General features: G+C 40.2%; 1 protein-coding gene across 1 annotated transcript; it reads right to left on the bottom strand.

Annotated features, from left to right (window-relative positions):
• Positions 1-337: 337 nt before the first annotated feature.
• On the bottom strand, positions 338-23,261 carry pik3r5 (phosphoinositide-3-kinase, regulatory subunit 5). The gene is made up of 18 exons (XM_041036497.1): positions 22,990-23,261; positions 13,714-13,829; positions 9,425-9,540; positions 9,233-9,301; positions 8,434-8,572; positions 7,664-7,733; positions 6,925-7,099; positions 6,493-6,661; positions 6,300-6,368; positions 5,043-5,962; positions 4,710-4,835; positions 4,414-4,545; positions 4,085-4,178; positions 3,579-3,655; positions 2,991-3,084; positions 2,766-2,848; positions 2,139-2,254; positions 338-1,874 (listed from the first exon to the last, which is right to left on the bottom strand). The coding sequence occupies exons 2-18, from the start codon at positions 13,811-13,813 to the stop codon at positions 1,724-1,726; spliced, it is 2,700 nt and encodes an 899-aa protein (XP_040892431.1). The 5' UTR covers positions 13,814-13,829; positions 22,990-23,261; the 3' UTR covers positions 338-1,723.
• Between the last annotated feature and the right edge of the window lie 549 nt (positions 23,262-23,810).

Below are 23,810 nucleotides of genomic sequence, written 5' to 3'. Positions count from 1 at the left end.
ATTTTATAAGTAGATCACACACTTTGTATGTAAAATCCTCACTTGAAAAGTAACTAGTAAAGGTGTCAGATGTATTCACTGTAGTGGAGTAAAATGTAGATTTTATTTTGTCTGTGAAGTGTAGTGAAGTAGACGTATTCTAAAATATAAAATGAGAACACATAAGACAGACATTCCTCAAAACTGTACCTGAATAGAGTACATACTTGAGTAAATATATTCAGTTACATTCCACCACTGTATATTCACTCATATTTGCAGTACATGCACATAACAAGGCTGTAATATAAACAAGCTCCTCTTCAAATGAAGAAAACAACCAAGACAAAACTTCGTCTCCAATTGAAGACATATTTTAATGATCACTTCATGAATTTGAAATGTCTCCATTGCATGGATGATAAACATACAATTCTAAAATTATAAAACCAATATTTCATTTGTAATATTTCATCAGAGAAGGCATGAAAGGAGAGGAGAGGGCAGTGGTGCCAGGTATTTACCAGACCATAAAAGTACCTAATTCGTTTAATTTAATGTTCAAGTGCTTTGCTTCCATAAAAGAAAAATCTATACAGTGCTACTATTTCACTCTTAGGTTATCATATATATATGGAATGAAAGTGGAATGATTTTTTTTTTTGGTTGAGAAAAATGTGCATTTGAATCTTATAGCACCATATTATTAATTTTATATTTTCCACCTGTGCCCTTGTGGAAACGAATGTTGTCATTAAAATATGGTTTATACATAAGCTACTTTACAGCAATTACAAAGTTAGATTTTACTACAAGTGTCACCTGCTCTGGATCAACCAGTACTTCAGCTGAAGTCAAATGGAATGTCAACAGAGCCCCCTGCTGGTCATATTTATAATTCCAGTTGAAACAGTGATAACTCCTTAGGAGAAACGTTAGAACTAAAACGCATGTATAACAGACATAAAATATATGTATATGACGTGACATTCAAGTTATATTATGCAATACAATATTATACAAACATAATTTTTACATGTTGTTTAAATTTATAGTGTCCATTCTCAGATATAGTCTCATAATCTGATAATTGCCCTTAATAGAGATATTACGTAGTACAGTCTTGTCAGCAGGTATCAAAATTTCCCGTGGTCCTCCTCTGTGTCTGTGTAGGCTGATCCAGAGAGAAGTTCTTAAACTTTGCTTCAAGATGAACTCTAAATTATTTACATTCAATCTCTCAGTAGAACCCAGGAATACTACAACATATTTGTCTTGCCAGTTTTGATGCCATCCCACCTGAGAGTGTATATATTCACCATGTTTGTCCAACATTACTGTGGCTACGGTCACTTCTCTGCCAAAATGAAAGGAGGAACCGAAACCTGAAGAAAGAAACTTGAACCAATAGTTAATTATTGCTTGGTACAGAAAAATCTGGACTCATCACCATTTGAACTGTTGCATCTGTAGTCATTCTTTGTTTCTTGGGTCATTTGGTATATGTTTGAAACAATAGGCCAACCAGCTCTGCAGATTTCTGACTACCCCTTCTGTTCATGTCCATGTATGTGCCGAATAGATGTGTCCCACTGTCCCATGTGAACTTGACTACAGCGTCTTCAAGACACCAGGCAGACTTGATAAACTTCTCCTCTGCAGTCAGTGTCTGTTATTCAGAGCATATGGATAACAGTGCACAGAGTCTTTGCTTTCAATCCACTCAACCCAGTGGTCAGCAGTCTTAGGGAAGAGCCCCACTGAAAGTGACTATGGGCAGGCAGAGGAGGGAGCAGAAGGTGGGGTGGAGAGGCTGGATTTGAGCTGAGGTCTGGGATTTTCTTAGTCTCCAGTCAGAGGAGCTGTCAGGTTTGTAGCACACTGATATTTCACACCTTTATGGAGCAGACGGAGACACATGAGTTAGATAAACAGAAACATTTGGAAGGGTTGTGGGTGGATAGTGTGGTAGATGAGTGTGTAATTTTTTTCCTATCCATTGTTTGTTTCTGAGTGGAAAGTGGGTTGTGGCTTCACAGGTGAGTTAAGAAAATACAGTGAGAATACAACAACAAATAGCATGATTTATAATGTGTTTCTATATGTTCGTCTTCATTAACAGCATGAAAATTGTGTGTGTGACTATCTTAACTCCACACCTGGTGACCGTCTGTAGTATCTTCTTCTCATCCTGGTCCAGACACACAGCAAATGTCGTGTCTCCAGCACCGCTGACCTGCACCTTGTCCACCTTCACCTCTGTTACGTTCAGCTGCTACAAAGAGAAGGAACAGAGCAAAGCTAAATGCACTGCACCTCATGAATACACATTTTGCAGAAAATAAAAAAACAAAAACAAAACAAACAGCAAAATACTTGATGGTGGAAAATTACAATGAAAACCGTAGAGATATCTTTGTATGTCATGGGTCTACGTTCTGCTGAGGTGTTTAGTGGCTGTTACAAATCAAAGCTCCAAATCTAAAGAGGTTAAGAGATTAAGCGACAATGTTGAGAAGACAACATTACTGCCAAAACAAACAAGAGCATAACACCTTGCCTTTGTGTTGTGGCTTTTTGTTCCATCTAGCTGTGTATGTGAAAAACTGTTCTCACCGTATATGAGTTGCGAGATCAATTTGAAATGAGTTTGAGATGCTATCTAGGATGTATTGAGGTCTTGAAATAGAGAACGTGTTTCAGAGTTGTTTATGAAGACATGCTGCTGCGACGCTTTTTTTTAAACCACAAGCCACCGAGACTGACTAATTTCATGTCTAGCTTACCTGGTTGTAGCCCTTCTTGCTTTTGCCATTCTGTCTCTTCAGTACCTCAGTCATTGTGAGCTGCAGGCACTCCATCTTTGAATCTGACAGAGAATGTTTTAGTTAAATTCTGAATACACTTACACAGTCACCTAATTCACAGATATGAAAAGGAAAATTTTAAGGAATTTCTGTTTAATATTACACTTTAAACAGTTCAATGACGTATCAGTGGCGGCAGCGTACCTAGTTCCTCAGGGTTCTTGCACGCTTTGGTCAAGTTAACTGAAGTGCAGACTTTTGTTTCTCTTTTCCACTGGCTTCTCCCACTAATCACCACCTGAGGAGGAGAAGGGGAGGTAAGGTCATTGCTGCTTTGGGAACAGTACTGATGATAACCACACCTAGACTAATACAGGACTTTTTAATTGGGAGCAACATTGAAGTCATGTATGGAATCAAAGATAAGGAACAGGCCCGCAGTATTATTATAACATCAATAAACTTTGACATCATGTCGAGTAGTCTGGCCTGTTTGTATACCACAGGGACCAGAGAGGCTAAAGCTCTAGGATTGTCAGGTTAGGGCACATACACATGCTGTTAAGCAGACTTTCTGTTTTGTCACTGAATTTTAATGTGTCATTTCCTGTGGAGAAGTGAGTCCCAGCCAAAACCAGTTGAATTAAGGTCAACAAGGAAAACCTTCTCTGTCTCCGAAGGGGTAATGAGGTGTCCTTCTGCTGGTAAGATGGTGTGTTTATGAATATAATTCTTTTGAAGTGCAGCTTCAAGACACAACTTTTAATAGTGAATAAAATCACACCATCTTACCCTGTTGTACACCACCTCCAACATTAGAGGCACTGCTTCTCTGTCACCATCAATGCCAAACCGTTTACTGGCAGCACCTATACACAGAGAGAAAAACACGCACACACACACAGTAATCCAAGTGAGAGCAGAGGGAATGTTCAGAATAGACAAAAAAATGACTGCAACTCGATGCAGTAACAAAAACTGGATCACTTTTGTGTGAAGAACATTACAAGTAGCAGAATAAAGCACAGTGAGTTCCACAAACAGCTTTCCCTCGATTTTTACTTCTCAAAGGAAATGAAAAATCAGAAGTGCAAGTGGTGGTGACGAGTGAAACTAGAAAAGTAGAAGTGGACTGAATCATGATATAGAAATAGCAGATGTTCCTCTGCCATAAATTTAGTCCAGTCTCAACCTCATAATGACTGATGATGCATTTCATTGCACGGAAAAAGTGGAGGATTTTATTTATTGTGGCATCGTTGCTAGGATATGTGTGTGTGTGTGTGCATCACACTCACCCATGGCCTTGATGGCTCGTGTTCCTGCGGTGTGACCCAACTCTAGAGAGTGGACGAACACCTCGGTCCTCCTCTGTCCACAAGCCAACGTCAACTACAACATCAAAGAATCTCAATCACTCACTGAATTTGGAACATATTTTTCTGTTAATTACTCAGAGGGCATCGAGGTCCTGTTTCTATTCACAAGGGTGGCAAGGTCTGGACACCAAGGATTTCATTTAAATGGTTCCTAGCAGTAATCAGCTCAAGAAATGACTCATATGGCACCTAATGTATTATAGCTGTGTGTATGTGTGTGTTTTTCTTTGTGCAAAGGTGTATCTGACCTCTGCCTGATAGAGCTGGATCAGAGCTGGTCGGGCAGCATAGCGGCAGTAGTACAGGACCAAGTCAGCCAGGATGGGCAGGCGCTGCTCATATGAACTATCATAGGACTCTGACTCCGTCTTTGACGTTTGCTGCAAAAGAGTGCAACAAAATTTAACACTTAATACAATTTATACAGCAGGATGATACGTGCGGGTAAAGCCTGAACAAAGAATTCAACATTGTTGAAAGATCCGAATGATGAGTTTTAGATCACACTGGGTTAAGTTGTTCGAAAGTTAGGTTCCAGTTGTACCTGGCAGACGACGTTGGCAGGCAAGTTGAGCAGGCTTAAGGTGTTTCTTTCGTACCAAGGGTCCAGCATACCAAGGAGATGGGCGATGTCATTAGTACTGTCCCCTGTGCTCGTGAGGTGAAAACCCTGTATGAGCAAAAGTAACAGTTAAAACCAGTGGAATTCCCAAATACATGCAGGCTATTTGTTTTTTTATTTTAGCCATGTCACAATCTGGCTTTCTCTACTCCATGCAACAGTACAACCCTGCTCTTTGACATCTCAAGAAATATGATGTTATAAACAAAACTTTGTGTTCAATGTTTGAAGTTAGGTTGGGATAATTCTTCTTACATTAGACAGGGCCACTCCTTTTGGAGTTCCAGTTTGAACCATAGGACTAGGGGACCTCAGACTCCCTGGTCCTCCTGCTGAGTCCCTCCTCACAGGCACAAAGTAGAACTGAAGCTTGAAGGCCCTGCTGAGACGTGGACATACGCTCTCCTTCCTCCTCAGGCTATTGTACGCCCGGGCCACCTTTCCTGCTACATGATCAGCACCAAACACAACCACCCTCAGTGTAGTATTTTTACTGTCCTCATCACTGCTCAGAATAGGCCGCCTTCTGAAGCAGACATGTCTAAGAGTTTGACTTTGTGGCTGGAGTAAGGGCTCAGGACTATGTAACTTGACTTGCTGTGGTAGAGAGTTGGAGCGCTTGTCTCGCACCACTAAAAGGTCTTTTGACTCAGTGTTTCCTAAGCTTTTTGCCCGGGACAGTAACCGAGGGTTCTTGGGTTTGATGAAGAGCCTATAAAAGTGCTGGCTGAGGCGAGCCGAAGCTTTGGTAGACTTTGGCGAGCATTTTTCTGCCACGGGAGAGGAGCAGATATTGTCATCAGAATCTTCACAGTAGTCACTATCAACTCCAGAAGTGACAGAGAAAAGCGACGGAGCGTAGGACTCTGAGGCTACAGACAAGGTAGAGAACATGGAGTCTTTGGAGGCAGTGGACAGGGAGGAGATGGTGGAGAAGGTGGAGGCACGGTGGCTGGTGCAGTAGTCAATAGGGATGATAGACATCGAAGGTAATTCTACTCCATGTTCCTCCTCTTCTTTGTTTTCTTCCTCCGCCTCTTCTTCTGCATCCATCTCTGTCAAATCCTCTTCATCATCTTCATCATCATCATCAGTGTCTAGCACCTCTACTTCGTCAGCCTGCCCATTAGTGGTGAGATCGTCAGAGTCATGCTCCAGAAGGGTGTTCAGAACATCTGCAGCAATCAAAACAGACAGATATCAGTCACATTCAGAGGAGCAAAGGTTATCTTGAGGGTAGGCATCTTAGTATTCATGTTACCAAGCTCACTATCATCTTTCTATTACAAGTATAACTTTGTTGTGCAGCAGATCCAGGGTCAAAGGAGCAGAGAAGAGAAGTGAAATATGTTTTATATTGGAAATATGGTTAGGGTATCTGTCATATTCCATTTAAAAACAGGTTTCATATTGCTGAAAGGAATACTAAAAATTGTCCATCAGCATGGATGGATTGTGAGACAATAGGTACAGACGTATAGAGGTAGTAAAGATTCTCACTGAATACTTTACCGAAGTTATCTTTTTCCCAGTGAAACATGTAACACTTGGCTGTAGGCAACGGCAGCGTCTGCAGCATTCCTGACAGGGAGGACAGGAAAGAAGAGAAAAATAACAGCTTATCAGTGTGACATTTACTGGAAACAGAAATATCAAAACCATGTGATGTACTGTATCCCCTAGATCATAAAGTCTGCCCTCTTACCATCAGACTTCCTTCCATTGGATGCTGGGATTCTCATCTTCTCCCTCAGTTCCTCCAGTCCCTGGATCACATGGCTGCGCCCCTTCAGAGGGTCACTTATGGCAGCCGCCGTCTCTAAGACATCACTTACCACGGAGAAGATCTCACCCAACTCATTCACTGTTTTTCCCTGCAAAAAGTATTTATAATATGGTATAGTAAGCTTACACTTCCTGTTACATTAATCTATTGCCATCCCATTCTAAAGTTTTGAATTACAAACTGAATTTTTAAAGTTTTTTTCTTGGGTCAAATGTTGTTTAAAACTTATATCTGTATATAAATAACAATTGATTCTGGACATTTTAAACTCAAATTTACTGTCAAAATACTGTTTTAGTGTTTTTGAGAACTGTCTACATGAAATTCTGAATCACTGCTCTGAGCACATACCTGCAGGGCTCTGTGGACACTGTGTAGAGGGTACTTGGTGCCTAGTGTGGACTGGAAGGCATGTTTGATCAGAGTGATGTAGGTCTCTTTCTGCGAGTGCTGAATACAACTGAGCTGCTCAGCCACTGAGAGAAAGTCAGCAGGGACTTCACCTGGGTTCATCAGCAGTACAGTCCTATAGGCAGAAGACAGATGATGTCACTGATAAGGTGCAGGCATGTACACAGCTAAACATTAGAGAAGATGCAGACAGGATGCCGTGACGGTGATGTGGTTTGATGGGTGGAGAAAAGGATGAAAAGTGACTTTCCAGGATGTGAACCTAAAGAAAGTGCTAACCACGTAAGTGGCTTAATTAAGAAATTCTGTTAACTTTTTGGACACACGGAGTGCTTTTTTTTTTTTTATGGTCTCAGTTCAGATAAATCTACTGTGAACCACAGAACTGTAGGCGTAAATAAAAAAAAAACATTCTTAATAAGAAAGCAGAAGGTACAAGAGATCAAAGATAACATACAGCTTTCACTGGACTGAAGACAGATTGTCACGTACATGCAGCTAGTCAAAGGAGGTAGAATAATGTTTTATGCAGTGTACTTATACGGCAGAGATCCTTTACAAAGACAGAGGTCTGAATACCACCAATATTCGTTAATCATGGAAACACTGGCTAAGTTACACCTGACCTGTGAGAAGCCACTGTCACGTTACAGTGAGCAGTAATATTGTGTGGACTTACATGGTCTTGGAGCACTGGCTGGAGGTGTTAAGGCCTTGTTCTTCTCTCACCAGTCGCTGAAAGGAAATGCCTGTGAGGAAAACAGAAAAATAATTTTCATTTGACCTGTCGACGGTTTTTAACCAAACGACTTGATGAGAACACATTGTTAATTATATCAGTATCCTGGTGGACTTTCTGCAGACAGATGAAGGGTTGCTGGCTATCAGAATATCCATGATGGCTTGATATTTGTGTTTTTAAACAGTAGAATTGAATGAGTCCAAACAAAAGAAAAAAAAACATACTCCATACGCCGATAAAACATCACTGTGAGCTGAACACTCATTCATTCAAATTCATCTGTTCATTCAGTCTGTTGTTGCCTATTTGGCACTTCCTCTGACCCTTCCTGTAAATTTCAGCATAGGTGTTTCACGTGTGGCTTCTGCTTTTTTGTTTTGTAAACGCTGATGTTACATCCGCTTTCAAACAATATTAAATTACTATGAAGAAGTGCCCAGTTCAGCTTATCATCTTCTTTTCATTACTGTTGGTGACGCTGTTTGTGGTGTACGCAGGGTCCTTTTGCCCGGTTGTCTTAAATGCATTTCTTTGACTTGGCACTAGGGGGAGATCAATTACACGGGTTGGAGAAAAACACTTCTGTGTGCACCAGATGAGCTAAAGAATACTGTACGTGTGTCAGAGACAGTAAGGAGTCATAAAAAAAAAAATAGAGACAGAAAAAGAGAAATAGTTTTAAAATTAATTATATACTCCATAATTACCTGGAGCCTTGATCTCCAGCTGTAGTGTGGAGAGGAGGTTTTTACACACACTGCAGTAAGGCTCAGGCCACGTGAGGAAGCAGCGAAACACCTTGACTGCTTCCTCCAGCAGTTCTGCGTCTGGAGGACAGTATGGTGTCTGCAACAAAACAAAGCACAAGCCAGAAATTTTAGTGGGGTTCTGTTAAGGTGCAGTGAGACCTGTTTGAGGCTTCATGAGTCTTCAAAGTCCCTATTATTCATATCCGTATTGCTCAACGTAATCATTACTAAAAACATGTTGCACACGTCATGAGGCAATTCACACAGTTCAGTGTAGTAACGTAATGTTATTTCGATATCAAGAATTTTATTATGTACAGGTTTCATGACAAACAACCAAAGGTACATGTGTCACATAATTACGAAACCTCAAAGCTGTAAAATTATCAGCTGTTAAACAGCTTAACCTTAACCCCTGGGTTCTCAGTTCCTATTTAAAAAAAAAAAAAAAGACTGTCAAGCTTTCCAATGATCCAGTGATTGTACTGTCACATGGGCCACCTAATGTTAGAAAGTGTGACTGGAAATCAGACTGGAAAACAAAAGCAGTGGGGGTTTTGTCAGGCCAGCAAACGCTGTGCTTTACAGTGTTTTTGTAACTGTACTAGAGGCTTTTGTTGCTGTAATACGTCAAACAAACGTCGCAGTGGTCTGAATTGAGGAACTAAATGACCTTTTGAATTAAGAGTACTCAATTCAACATGCGATACACTGTGAATGGTACAGAGAGGTGATGAAAGGTTAAACGTTTTAATACCTGAAGCAGCGTGGAGGAGAACATGATAGCAAGGGGAGCCACCAGCTCATACTGACACTGCTCCTGAACCTGAACTCACCACACATGTTAAGAGAGAGAGAGACAGACAGATAAGAGAACAGTGGTTAGGACTGCCGTACAATGGACAATACAGTCTCTTTGACCATGACCATTGCTCTTTATTCCCCTCACCTCTTTGGTCTTATTGATGATCTGCTGTAAGAGGATGAGGAAATTCTCAGGGTCTCTCTTCACCAACTCCTCCAGGCTCCAGCGGTTCATCGACTGACCCGCTGAGCACATCAGCACTGAAACACAGCACACGTATTTTCATTTAAATAAGTGCACAAGTTCAACACACAGATATAGCAGCAAATAAGAAGAGATAAAGAAGCCACATGGGTCACCCAAAACATCTGTCCAGGTGCAAAATGTTATCTTAACCTCTTGAGCATAAATTTATTTAAAATATTAATATCACGTTGTTGGATTTGAGCAATGCTGTGTCATAAAACATACTGACAGACCCAGTGGTGGGTTGAAGCGGTAAAGGAATTACTTCAGCAAAATTAATTATCAGCGTACACATGCGGAGGATATTAAATACTTCTCATATAGTTGTTAGGGTTACAGCAGACAAAGTCCACTGCTGAGCATATTCAACAGAGGCACAGGCAGCAGTACCACTAGTCCGGATATTAAAGAAGAAAAAAAAAAAAAAAAAACTGCCTGTTTGTGCTACAGCAGAGCCAAGAGACAACAGGTAGATGCTGGGTTAGGTCTCTCCATGGACTGTCACGTTTTGTTGCATTCTGTTGTTGACTAATGCAGAGAGAGCATCTTCTACCTAAATCTATATCTGCACCAATGTCTGTATATTCTGACAGCAGCAAAGCTAATACAACAATGTTCAGGTCAGAAGTGTATTGGTAATTGTGTGATGCATGCTTTCTGATGAGACATGGAGCTTAGACTGAAATCCAGGTTAATTAAAATTTTATTTAAGCAGGCATAAATTTCGCTGTGATTAAAATCTCCTCTTTGATGAAGACAAGAAAGCTCTGTCAAACCTATGTACATAAACAAAAACAAGTATAGAAATCACTAGACTTCCAGATGTTCAGAGGCATAAAAATGATCTGAGAGTGCTTTATTCATTATCCTTTAACACTGCTTTCAATTGAACCTGTAATAATGTCAGTTTCAGGCCCTTCTGAACATTACTCCATGTGAACGACGCAAGGTAAAAGGCTTTTTGCCCAAAGTTTGAAAACAGGGAAATGTCATCTGTGAAATGTTTTGAGAGCAAACAACACACCGACCTTGATTTCTGAGCATATATTAAGCTACAGGTAAGAAGGGACCAGCCTGGTGGAAAGTCAACTACGGGGTATGTGTATATGTCCACATACAATGATGGCCACTCAGATGTAGCATACAAGGTACGGTGGTGTGCAAGCTACTGTAACTACACTCAGTGCTAAAGGATAGCCTTATACATTATCCAGTATTCTTAGGCAGATAAACAAAGCTGTCCCCATATGTTATTGTTCACGTTTCAACACTTTCAACTTCACGCGATGCAAACTGGTGCACATAAGCACTGTGGGACAGGCAGCCATGCTTTTGACACTAGTATAAAGTAGTATAGATTTTTATTAACCTTAACGTGACTGCACATCTTTCATGCTCATTGCACACCCATGTTTTTTTTTGGCATATTCCCACAACAAATAAGAAAATGATGTTAACAATTATGTAAACATTTATTATTTATTACAACCTGGAACTACAGTTGAAATGAAGCATTTCATTTCCATTGTGAAACGCAGCAGATCATAGCATGTGAGAATGAAAGTGAATGTAACAGGACACATTAACAAAGCAGGTTTCAGACAATTTTACCACTGGCTGGCATGGGCCAAATGCAAGTTTGCAACAACTTACAAAAAAGCTTTAAAGCCCATAACTGTCAGTGGGGTTGGTGCACTTCAATCATGTGTTTTATCACCTTTTGTTCAGTGTTTCAGATAGGATGTTTGTACATGTACAAAATTGGCAGGATGGATTTCCTGTTGCAAGAAAACAGTTAAGTTCTTGTTTGGTACTAGACATGTCAAAATAAAGGGAAATTAACAGGAGCTAAAATTAAATTAGCAAAAAAATTCGCAGATAATTAAAGTTACGGATCATTATTGGCCACGTTATAGAAATCATGTATGTAAAATTTCCTAAATTAAAAAACTTCTTAAATTAAAACCTCACTAATCTGTAGTCTGTCACACTTACAAAAACAACTGAAAGTGGCTGCTGACTCCTCATACTCTGTTTCCACTGGTCTCCTTGTTCAAAACAAATCTGAGTGCATCTCTGAGGCTCTCAGTTTCCAAGAAGTAACACATCAGCAGTTGTTCACAACACACACACACACAGAAACGTTTTCCAAGAAACTTGTCAGTCGCTGAATTTGCACCCAGGAATGTTATCTAACAATCTCTAAAAAGTGGTATGAGTCTATTTAAAGGTCAGAGGTGTATTTGCATCATGAGTATTCAGTGACGAGCTCTGCAGGTTAATTTTGATAAGATGCCAGCACAGGAAATGAAGCTGAAAGTTTCGAATGATCATGTTGAGATGTAAATTTGATTATCTCTGCACTAAAATGGAAGGCTACTGGAGGACAAGTGCAAATTCACATGAATGTAATCCCAGCCCTAGATGAAATACACATCCCTGGCAAAAAGCCACGAAAAAGCAGCGAGGAGAAGAAGGAGACATGAGAGGTGGAAAAACAAATTCCAGCATCAGCTAGTATGTCGTAAATGTCAAAACCACATCATCCAAGTTTATCAGGGTAAAAAACCCAGAACACGTCACTCTATTTGGCACTGGTTGATGTGTGGGAGGCTGATGCCGATTTAATCTTCCGCCCTGTTTTTACACCGTGCGCCACAGTAACTCCTGCTTCATGATGCCTCACTCACACACTGCGGTCTGTGGCACCACTTCCTCCCAGCTGTCTATTCACACAACTTCCTCCAGTACCCAATAACACATTTCCCTGATGATCTTACAGCAGCAGTGTCATCAACAACAAGCTCAGGCATTTATAAACTTGTTTGCCCCGTGTGATGGCGGGGTGTCTGTCACACACTGTCCTTGTGTTAAGAAGGCGAGAACAAACAGCCGCCTTCTGTTTGAGTTAGAGAAGTAAACAGCCCATATCACGTCCAACTGTATTTACTGGGGCTGAAATTTCTGAGAAAATGTGATGCATTTACTTTCTTAGAAACAGAGGGCCACACAATACCTTGAGCAAGGTAGCTCAATTGTTTTATATGGCTCTAGATTAGCATGTCATCAAAAAAAGGATATATATTCAAATAAAAGAATATATATTTGGCTTTACATTAATTGTGCTGACACACATATGCCCAGGAGGAGCCAGAATTGAACTACCAACGCTACAATACCAGACCTTATTTCACAACAGACATAACATCACAACAGACTTGTCATAGCAGGATATACACAGGCGGATCGATAACATTAACACTCATTTTCATTCAGTGTGCGGCTAAGTTATTCCAGTGAGTCAGCACGCACAAAAGCAGGACTTCACCTTAATGCAATGCAGCCATCATTAATGTTGTTAAATACACCAGTGCTTTCCCTGCTATGGCATGTCAAAATATCTACTGTGAAAAATGTCTATTGATCTAACATCCCCCACCACCTGAGCCACAGCGTGAGCTGCAAACACTGTAACACTGCAAAATCAAACAGTAGAAGGCAACGTATTTCCTCTTCGTTGGCAACAACGTTAATTCCCAATTTCTGCCAAGGATTGCTGTTTTCAGTTCTCCTCTGTATGATAGTAATGTAAAAAAAACAATTTTTAAACATTTGGTGGAAAGTTAAGGCCACTTACCAAAGAACAAGGGATATGATTTTGGCATATCTTTAGATACAGGAGCATTGTTAGATTTTGCTGAACAGATTGAACACTAAGATTATCACTCACTGCGTATGTTTTTTTTAACCGCACATTTAATCGGAAAATGCAGATTAAAAATTGCTATCCTTCCTAAAATAAATTTAGATGATGGTGCATATTAACAGAGTTATGGACTCTCTGAGGGCTATTGCTTGTCAGGTACTGGAGAGGTACATGCCCTGCCATGAGACAAAAACATGCCCTGATCACACGCCCTTAAAAGAAAAAGAAAAAAAAAAAAAAAAAAAAAAAAAAAAACATGAGACACAATCAAAAATGTATTGTGATCACTAAAAACACCCGTATTCTGTATTAAGTTCTTATCTGTAAGATGTGCAGTTTTCACTGATACATCACAATTCCCATAGAAATTCAGTCATCATCATTTTAGCAGTGTAGAAACTTAATTAGTTGTTAAACTTCCTTCAGCAAAACCCAATCTCAGCCCAGGTCCTCATCACCACTCTGGCACCTGGAGTCTTACCGTTCCAGTGGTGTGCGGCTGTGGGGCTTTGTCTCAGCCCATCCAGACACCTGTCCAGAGCATGCTGGATCCTGTCCTCTGTGCATGAAGTGTGCTGCATCTTCACCACTCAGGCTCTGTGGAGGGACAGGAGAGAGACCTGACATTAAGTATCAATATATGAGGCATAACTCTGTTCCCATTCATGTGTTCTGCGGGACATTATCTTAGAATGCCTCTGTGTGCACACATAATGTTTACATGCACCCGTGCTCTTCTTTTTTCATGGACAGTATGTGTTATCACATCTGTTTTGCATGAAGGCAGATCAGCCGCTAAGTATGAAAATTAGTCTAAGAAGATACACAAACCATAAAGGGACATTTCTAAGAGGAAGGAAAAACAGATATGGGGGTGCTTGTATTGCTGTTTTGTTGCCATAGCTTCTGAAATATCACATGCAGTGTAATGCATATGATTGGACACCTGCATGTTTAAACAAAATGTTGTTTGTGGTGTGTTTTCTGATGACTCAGAAGAAGACCACAAGCAGAACTGGATCATACTATAAATGGATCTAACTGTAAAGTTGTTCCTTGTTCTACAAGTATTGGTTGAAGAAGTGTTGAATGATATGTGATTTATTTGAAATATTAAATTCAACAACAACAAACCTGTACCTCTTGCTCAGTGTCAGTTATGTCCTACCAGATGCTGCCACAAACCATATAAACAGGAAGCAGGAATGACACTTTAACAAGTTCCACAAGCATAAGACTAATTGAAACTCTTGGAAAAACAGAGATGCCTCGCCACTATTGATAAGACCAATATGAAGGGTAACGTCAACTTGCTAGCTGATAATACACAGTGGCTTGAAACTTAGGTGTAGCACAAATTAAGAGTGAGTAATTAGTACAAACATAATGGACAACCACAGAGGTAACACCTATGGGCAGCAGTTACATTGTACAGGGATTGTACTGGATTCAGGACATTAAAAAATTACTCAACAAGCTTTGACCCCAGCATTTAAGCAAACAAAAACAAGTCATCCGTTTTCACAATATGACTTGCATGGTAGGCTGAAAGAGAAAAACAGCCCTGAGTGATTTCAGATTTGAAATTTGTACCATACTAAGTAGAGATGTGAAACAACGCTTCAGACTGGAGTGACGAGTGAAAATAGTCAGACATGTAATTCCAGTATTACCACACCGTTGTAGGTACATCATATCTTCACTGCTGAAGACACAAGGATGTGCTGAACTTCACTTTTTTGAACTTTCAGTTTATCAGTGCATTCGGCTGTTTTTTCATGCAGCAACTGAGGACAACCCAGGTGTGGCAAGCTGTTTCAGTTCTGTTATGAACACATCTCATCAGAAGCTTTATGCATAACAAGAAACCAGGGACGTCCCATTGGTGACTGAAAAGAGTGGTGTGACAGATTTATAAATCCTGGCTGTAGATAAACAACATTTATGGTGACAGGTGTTCAGTGACACAGTTTGAAATCTGACATAAACCAGCCAAAATCAAAAACCAGTCAGTCAAAGCTGCTACCTGAACCAAGTTTCCTGTTTAAACAATTAAAAACAGAAGCATATCCGCAAATTGGTAGAGGACCACTTCTTCACTGGTAACTCCAACATTGCAAAAATTACGAATTCCCCTGGAAACTGCCCAGTTGCTTGTACCCCTGATAAGCCCAGTCACAAAATAACATCTTTAAAGAAGCGAGTTGTTGTCAACGCAATAGATACAGTATGTCGATATTTATTGGGAAGCTCTTTGAACTCTCAAGAAGTTTTCTACACTTGGTCACCGGCACCGTACTCCACTCCTTAGTTTTACCTAATTACGCCGGATCTCCATCTCTTTCTAACATTTATCCTCCCAGCAGCTTGATGAGATTGAGTCCAGCTACGCAGCATTAACACCAATCAGCCAGAGCAAGACTGGAAAATATGAATGTAGTCTAAAAACCGAGAACATTATGTGTTTCAAATGGCATTTTTATGACCAACATTTCACCTTAACATCACACAATTGGTGTTAATGGTTTATGTTTATGTATGTAAGGCAACTAAAGAAATTCAGTTCAAGGCCTTTATTTTCTACATTCAAACTTCTGCTCTTCAAATTGACTGACCCTCCAGAAATGGTTTATAGTTTTACCTCACTATTTCTAGTTATGAGTTATCCTCATATATTTTGTTTTTGGAAACATACAGAATTTCTCTAATTGGATGTGCATTTGACCAAAACAAATCGATGTGTAAGATGGTGTGAAAGAATTGTTTCAGACAAATACTGGAATTCAGTGGAACATTTAATGAACGTTCATTATAATGTGGGCAGAAGGAAATTTACAAGGTTGTGGATAATGAATTATGCTGCTGCTTAATATATTTTTAAAGCTTCTCTTTTTTTCACATTAGAGTTATTTCCAAGTAAAAACAGTATATGTGTTCAAATACAGGGAAATATCCCAATTTGAGAAGCAGAACAAATACTTCCCTAAAGAAAAGAGGGCAAAAGCTTTTTAAAGATTTGCTGTTTTAGAAAACTTTATCATACTTTTCCTCAAGATATAAACCTTACTTATTTTAACCATATTCATATGAGCATTTTGTGTGTTTGATATTGAAAATATGAGCATGTTACGGTTCTGTGTGATGTGAACAGCACTGGAAAACAACTTAATAACTTAAATTAAGTAATGGTGGCGCAACTGTTCTGTTTACAACATTGATTGTTCTTTCAAATCTTCAAAACAAAATATTGCTCTACCAAAATCAAAAAGTTTTTATATATTTTTGTTATGTTTCTTAGTGAAGTCTGCAACATGATTGGTTACAGAGTGAAGTCAGAAGAGAGACAGAAATGAGCAATGACATAAGAAACTGTTTTTGTCTGATTACATGTTCTCAGAATTTCCCCAGAGAGTGTGACAAATTCCCCATTTCATATGAAAGTCAGATATAAATGAAAACTGTCAAATGAATAGTGTTAATGAATGACTCATTTGCTCTCACTCACCCATTTAGCTAATAAACCAAATTAAAGAAATAGTCCAGCACATAACCCCCTGTAAAACCACAATGTGTTGTTTTTACATCTCTTTCTTTTAACAAATTAAACAAACACAATATTATGTCTTACTGTGACCTCACTCAGACTAGGCATTAACATGTGTCTCGAGTGATCCGATAACAGGACGGTCAGGTCTAAGTACAGGAGCGAATCCACCCGAGATGTACTGAGGACGCAGTCTATCACAGCGATGACAATAGAGACAAACAACCATTCGTGCTCACATTCACACCTGTGGACAATTTAGAGTCGCCAGTTAACCTAATATCAACCTTTTCATAAAGTCAAAAATGTCTAATATTTTAAAGGTATGCCAACTCAATACAAGTGAGGCTACGCAAGCACTAAGGGAATGTGTCACACAAATGATTTACACATTCACACATGCTTAAAGAGATATACAGCTCCAACACACACACATACACTGTACAAACATCCGACCCACCAATCTCCTCATTAACACCAGAGGAGAAGTGGGACAGGAAGCTCCAGGTTCAGAAGGCCAGAGGAATGAAGCTGAATTATCCCCCACCACTTTTTCCTACAGTTACCTTTCAACAACAATACCACCAGCTCTGTAAGTAAACAACACATCCATGCAGCCCTTTTTCTCAGCGGTCCCTCTTCCCCAGAGAGGTATTGTGTCTAAAGAGGTGTCCCGAGTGGCACTGAGGTGGTGTATAGAGCGGTATAGAGGCGAGCATGTTGGACACTTGTGTTGAGGGCTCCGGTCATTGTCAAGCTTGGACAGAGTTGGATGAGAGCCCAGTGAGAGTGGAAGGAACTAATAAGTCAAAGCCATGATGACTCCTGCATCCAGGACGGGGTTCAATGGAGAGATGTAAAAGTAATAAAAGAGGTAAAGACCTTATATGAGGTGGCGCAATGCAGTGAAAGTTTACTGATGTTGACGACACCATGTTATGTTTTCAGTAGTTATGTTGGTATCATCCAGTGGTTCTCCAACTGGAGGGCAGGCCACACCTGATGACAAGGGTTAAAATACAGTAAAACTTAGTTGAATGAATATGATTTATGTAGGGAAATGAAGGGTTTGCTCATGCTCTCATGCTGACCTTTGCTTCACTAAAGTTCAAATTGGATCATTTTTTATTAGTTGCTTTCCCTATCACTGTGAATGATTGACAAAAATTGCAGGGTGGGGAGAGTATGAATTTTTTCAGCTTCTAAAGGGGGGCATGCCAGAAAGACCCGCTGTGATTAACCCCTTTACAGCAGCAGCCATATTGTGCATTTGTTTTAATCAAGAATGGTATTAGAATGATTTTATTCTTGAAGAAAGCTTTGACACAAATATTGAACAAAGATGTCATAAAATGAAAAAAGCCTTTGTTTGACGTAACAACAATTTAACGTAAATCCAACTAAAAAATGACATCAATTAGGTCCATTGTGGCTGATGGACAGTTAATTTATCAGAGCAAAAGGTAAGTGATAGAACAAGTATCAAACTGCAGCCAAAATGTTCATACTTTATCCATGTAATACAGTGATTATATAGTTTTTATTTGCTGGCTTTAGTGATAAAACATCACACCTAGTGAACACAACATAAAGAGAGCTACTGTGGCACTGTTGGTGGTTTGACAGTGCACTCTGACAGGGATCGTAACAGCAAATTTCAATCCCAACTCCAGTGTGTCATCACAGTTGTTTACGTAGAGTTGCTAGTCATGTTGCAAATGCATGAGTCTGTGGTGTTTCATAAGAGGATGTATGCAGCACATCCCTAAGAGTCAACAAGGTCACTTCCACTTTTTCAGGGCTTGCAACTTGCAACAGTCAGACAATAACAAGTAGTGTGTGTGTGTGTGTGTGTGTGGGGGGGGGGGGGGGGGGGGGGGGGGGGGGGTATGGAACGATTTGATACAAAAATTAGGAGACTTTTCTGGTGAATTCACTGTAAACTTACAAATATAGTTTACAGCTGTAAATAGCCATGTGCTAATGTTCAGTAATTGTTGTACTGTGAGTTGCCACCAAGCAAAGAAACCACAGATCCTGACAACAACATGAAAACAGTTAAACAATTAAAATCACAATGACCACATTGCCAGTAACAGCAAACCATTTCAATATTTCATCCACCTCCGTAAATTTTCGTTTTTCACTCTGTCTTTCGGTAACTTTTCCATTGTCTATCTGATGCAGCCCACGCTCGCTGACCAGTCGCTGACGAGATCAAGGTTACAGAATAGTCGCTGTTTTGAACACAAAGCATCTTGGTCCCAGGTGCCCAAACATATACAAGTAGGTTGTTTAGAGTTGACTCAACTTTAATTTTAGCAGAATGTTTTCATGGGTTTTCAGTGTTGTTTCAGGTCATCATACCAATATTCATGTCAGCAGTGACATATAGAAAATTTTCAAACGGGTTACTGATATGAAAAAAAAAAAGCTGAAGATGGACGCTCTGAACGCTGTCTTCTCAGCTTTAATTCTGCCACAATAATTTTCATTATTTCTACATCACACCATTCTGTATCCACTCCACATCAAAATGTTTACTGAGACAGAGCACAGCACAAGTCTTTCCCTCCTCTTGCTCCTTTCACTGTCTCTCTCTGTTTCGTTCTGGTTATCAGCCTCCGCCTCTCTGTCTCCTTGTTACAAGCATCAACACCAAGACAACACCAAGCAGTTCGAGCATTGCACCTCCACCTGTGTCTCTCTTTCTCTTTCTCATGCTGTCCTCTTTTTCCTCTCCTTCCATCTTCACAGGCTGCTTCCCAGTCTCCCCCACTGATCCCATTACCAACTGCTTCCTAACAGGAAGATAGCTTCCCTGCTCAGCTGAGGAAGCAGGTGCCTCCCTATTGTTGTGGTGTGATCAGACTCTAAGATACACTCCCACAGACCAGGGAGGTGAGCTTGTGTGTGTATGTGTGTGTGCGCACGGCATATGTGTATGTGTGTACAGTATGCATTATTGTCATTTTCACTGACCCCCCCTGATTGATAGAGTCTGATATTCACATCCAGTCTTCCTCTGTTGGCCCACAGAGCTGTAACCCCCCCCCCCCTTTCTCTCCACTAACCTAGTGGATGTGAACCGGCCTCTTATGGCTTTAGGAAACAACAGCGGTCCAACTCCAAAGCTCTGGTGTAACTAAGTGCTTCCCTTTAGTTCAAACAACCGCTACCGGTGAGAGCACACCAGTGTGACGGAGGAGATCTCTCACGTTGGGTTACAAACTAAGTACGTGTGTGACATAAGATCACTGAGGACGTTTTGTTATTGTCTGTGAAAAAAGAGAAGTTAATTTTGACAAAACAAGGTCACTTCAAAGCCCATTCACTTACTGACTTATTCATATGATCTTCATCAACAAATTTAGATTGCACGTTGAGCACTGGAAGGGCTTCACTGCAACTTCTGCACTTTCCTCACACAAAAACATATTCAAGTAGAGCTTCAGTATGTGCAAATGCATAAAAGAAGCTCAAACAGGAAGTGTTGGCTTTAAAAATACACAGAGATGTCACAGTTTGCTCTACATATAACAACAGCACCAAGACATAGAGGTTGTTTTGTTCACTTGAAATCCGCTCTGTGTAGCCTTTAGTCTTCACTTCCTCAATAAACCCTGATAAAAAAAAAATTGGATGAAACTACCATGAATGCAAATATCAGGTGCTGTAATATCAGGCTATGGCACTGAGCTCCAAACAGCAGGCAGACAGTGGTGACTCCACTGCACAAACAGGCCTAAGTAAGCTCTCGTCTGCTCAGTTTTACACTCAGGAACGTTTGGTTTCATCATCCAAAAGACGATGAGGATGCAAACATCTGTGATATCTAGTCGAATACCATAAGGGGAAAACATTTTCTGCGCTTTAGAGCTGACATCACTGAATGTTTTGGGGTTTTTTGTTTTTTTTTGTTTTTTTGTTTTTTTTTTACAACAACAGGTGTGTTATACATTTGTGCACGCACACTCGGGGGTGTAGACCTCAAAGTATGTGTTGTAAAGGTGAAAATGAAGATTTTACTGATACCACAGACGTAAAGAGACAAACAGGAAGCAATGTTGAGAATAACACACAGTGCTGCACTAGGATACTACAATCACCTCTGCTAGAGGTGCAAAACAAATAAAAAACACACTGTGACAGCCTTTGAGCTTCATATCGAATATCTGTGGTATCTCCAACCCAGTCATTAATCTGTGACCTTCTTTTTTCTTTTTAAAGTCTGACACATGGCCTCCAGCGCTACTGCGGCAGTTTTTATTTCTCAATGATTTTACTCAAATTGATTGTGTAACTGAACAATTTCTAAGAAGAATAGATGATCCCTTCCTGTGGTCCTGCGGTTGCAAAGTGTCTGTCATCATCCAACAGGCAGGGTGTAAACCATAAAGCCACGAGGAGTTCATTACATTTAATGTTTATCTCTTTTTTTATGGAGAAAAATAATAGTATTTATTAAGTCTCATTACATATATAGAAAGCCACTGACATAAATCCCAACAAAGTAAATTCATTCCTTACGCACAGTGTAGTACCAAACTGATATATCTTGGAAGGGGAGTTTTGAAAGGGTAAGACAAGAGTGAAATGAACACAGCCGTATGGTTTTCAGACAAGAGACTGAGATTTGACTCATGCCTGCTGTGACACTTGACTTATTTCCCTGACCTGGCTCTCTAGAGACCTCACTCAGTATAATCCCAGAAAAAAAAGGCAGTGACAGGCACAGCCACACAGCTTGAATATGTAAATATTTGGCCAATGAATTAAAAAGCTGTGGTCTTACAAAAGCACGAAAGTCTTGCAATAGATTGTCAATTTGCTTATGAACCCTTGTCTCTTGGCCTAGACTTATCTTGAAGTGCAACTTTATTTGGACTCAACAACCTTCAGAAAAGAATATTAAGTTTACTTTATTATGGTGGTAGTTTGCCTTACCAAGATTAGAAGACATCACAGAAGACATCCCCTTTCACCTTTACATGATTTGTTATGAATCTCAGAATTGTTCTGAAAGTGATCTGCCACTTGACTTTTTTTATGTGCAGTAATCATTTACGTGCACTGTGCCTTTAATAAACATGTGGCTGACAAGTGGTTGAGTTTATGCAGTAAAAAGGATGTTGAGGACAGGCGTTGGCTCAGTAGTGTTTCTGTGGGGTGGAGCCCTCCAGGACCACTGACAGAATCTAGCATGTCAAAAACGGAACGTATGGTTCAGGGATAGTAAACAAGATTCTTAGCTCGAATCCCTGGCTGTCACTTTTCAGCTCGGTATTTAAATCTATCCAAATAAATGATGAACTTTTGAACACAGTTGAATTATTCAGGTCAATTAGACCTCACCTGCTCATTAAAACAAATCACTGAAACCAGTCCAAGAGCATGAACCCTTATAACCTTGCTAAGCAGTTAAAGGTGCTGACACAGACATCTGAGATCCTATTCTCTCTCTCTCTCTCTCTCTCTCTCTCTCTCACACACACACACACACACACACACACACACACACACACACACACACACACACACACACACATATATTTAAAAGCAGGAAAATATCCAGGCACCAAACACATGCTTCTCCATCTCTACTTCCTCACTGTTTATTAAAAGCATGAATCATACAGAACATCTGAAAAAGCAGAAGTTCCAAAATTGGTGTCACAGTGGGGGTCTGTGAGCTCACACCGGGAGTGCTAGCCCTGCCTTTCCCATCACTGTGACGCTGACGCTGCCCATCAGCTCCTCTGACGGAAAACAAGACCCCTGAATCTTTCACACTGCAGAGAAATGAACTCAGATCTTCTAAAACATACTTACACCAGTCAAAACAAGATGACACGGGAAGCTGACTCTGACAAAACCGGCTTCAAAGACCAAAGTCCCCAACATGTACACAGTCCACCACGTTAGACAGACAGATGAAGCTGGATAATGTTGCCACAAACCATCAAACTCTCAGACATTTTATCTACATGCAAATTTAGATGCAAACATGTTGAACATTACCAGATCGAGTCTACTGTGAGTAACTGAGTCTGTCTGAACTTTACCAGAGAAGACAAACTTCCCCAGTTCATCAGGCTGACAAGTTACTGACTGCTATCCCACCCCCCCGCACCCCCTCATCACAGCTCACAGAGCACACACTGGATGCCCTTCAAAATAAAACGTACCCAATTACTGCCTTCAATGTCTTACCTGCAGTTTACTGTCCGGCATCCATACTCTCAGTACGTGTCTGTAAGAGTCCAAACAATCCAAGGCAAAGCGTCTCCAGCTCAGCGCTTATGCCATTCATTCACCGCACACATCACGGTTTAACTGACGAACCCACATCCTGGGCATGGCGGAGAAGTGCAGTCAAACAAGAGTGAAATCAGCCGCTGGTATCTGGTTGTAGCTTTCTGTTGCGCTCAAAGACTTGTGCTCTTCACACGTAAAGCCGTTCACAAACAGGAAGTGTCTGAGAGAGGTGCATGTGAGCACAATGAGGGAGGCTGCTGGTGTGTGTGAGAGCGTGTATAGGTGGGAAGTGTGATTGTGTCCGTGCATGTGTGTTTCTGCATGCGTGTTTTTTAGAGGCTGCATGTGGATTTTTGAAGGGATGTTGGCCCCTAAAAAGGAAGTCATCTGTTTGACGTGTTTGTTTTCACGCTATTTTCACATTTGGGAGTAAAGTGTCTTTGTTTAGATGCTGTGGCTTTGTTCGTTATTGTCCTATCGCGAGACAATTATTGCAGCAGTACTGCATTTCTTTATTTGAACACAATAAACAATAACCGTGATTTTGACACAAAAATTAAGTGATGTAAACTGAACAAACAGGGTCGATGACTTTCTTCTAATTTTTTTATGTTAAAGTTAAAAGACAAATTTAAAGTCCAAAGAGAATGTAAGTAAAACTAATTATATGCAGTGTGTTACGGTAAATGGCAAACTTTTGTGTAATGGCTTTTACTTTGATGCTAATAATTGTATGAGCAAAACTGACGAATGAGTTATGTATGTTTGAATCAAAA

Source organism: Toxotes jaculatrix, chromosome 4 (genome assembly GCF_017976425.1).
Source record: "Toxotes jaculatrix isolate fToxJac2 chromosome 4, fToxJac2.pri, whole genome shotgun sequence".
Classification (NCBI taxonomy): Eukaryota; Metazoa; Chordata; class Actinopteri; family Toxotidae; genus Toxotes; species Toxotes jaculatrix.
This window is presented reverse-complemented; position numbering and strand designations above follow the sequence as displayed.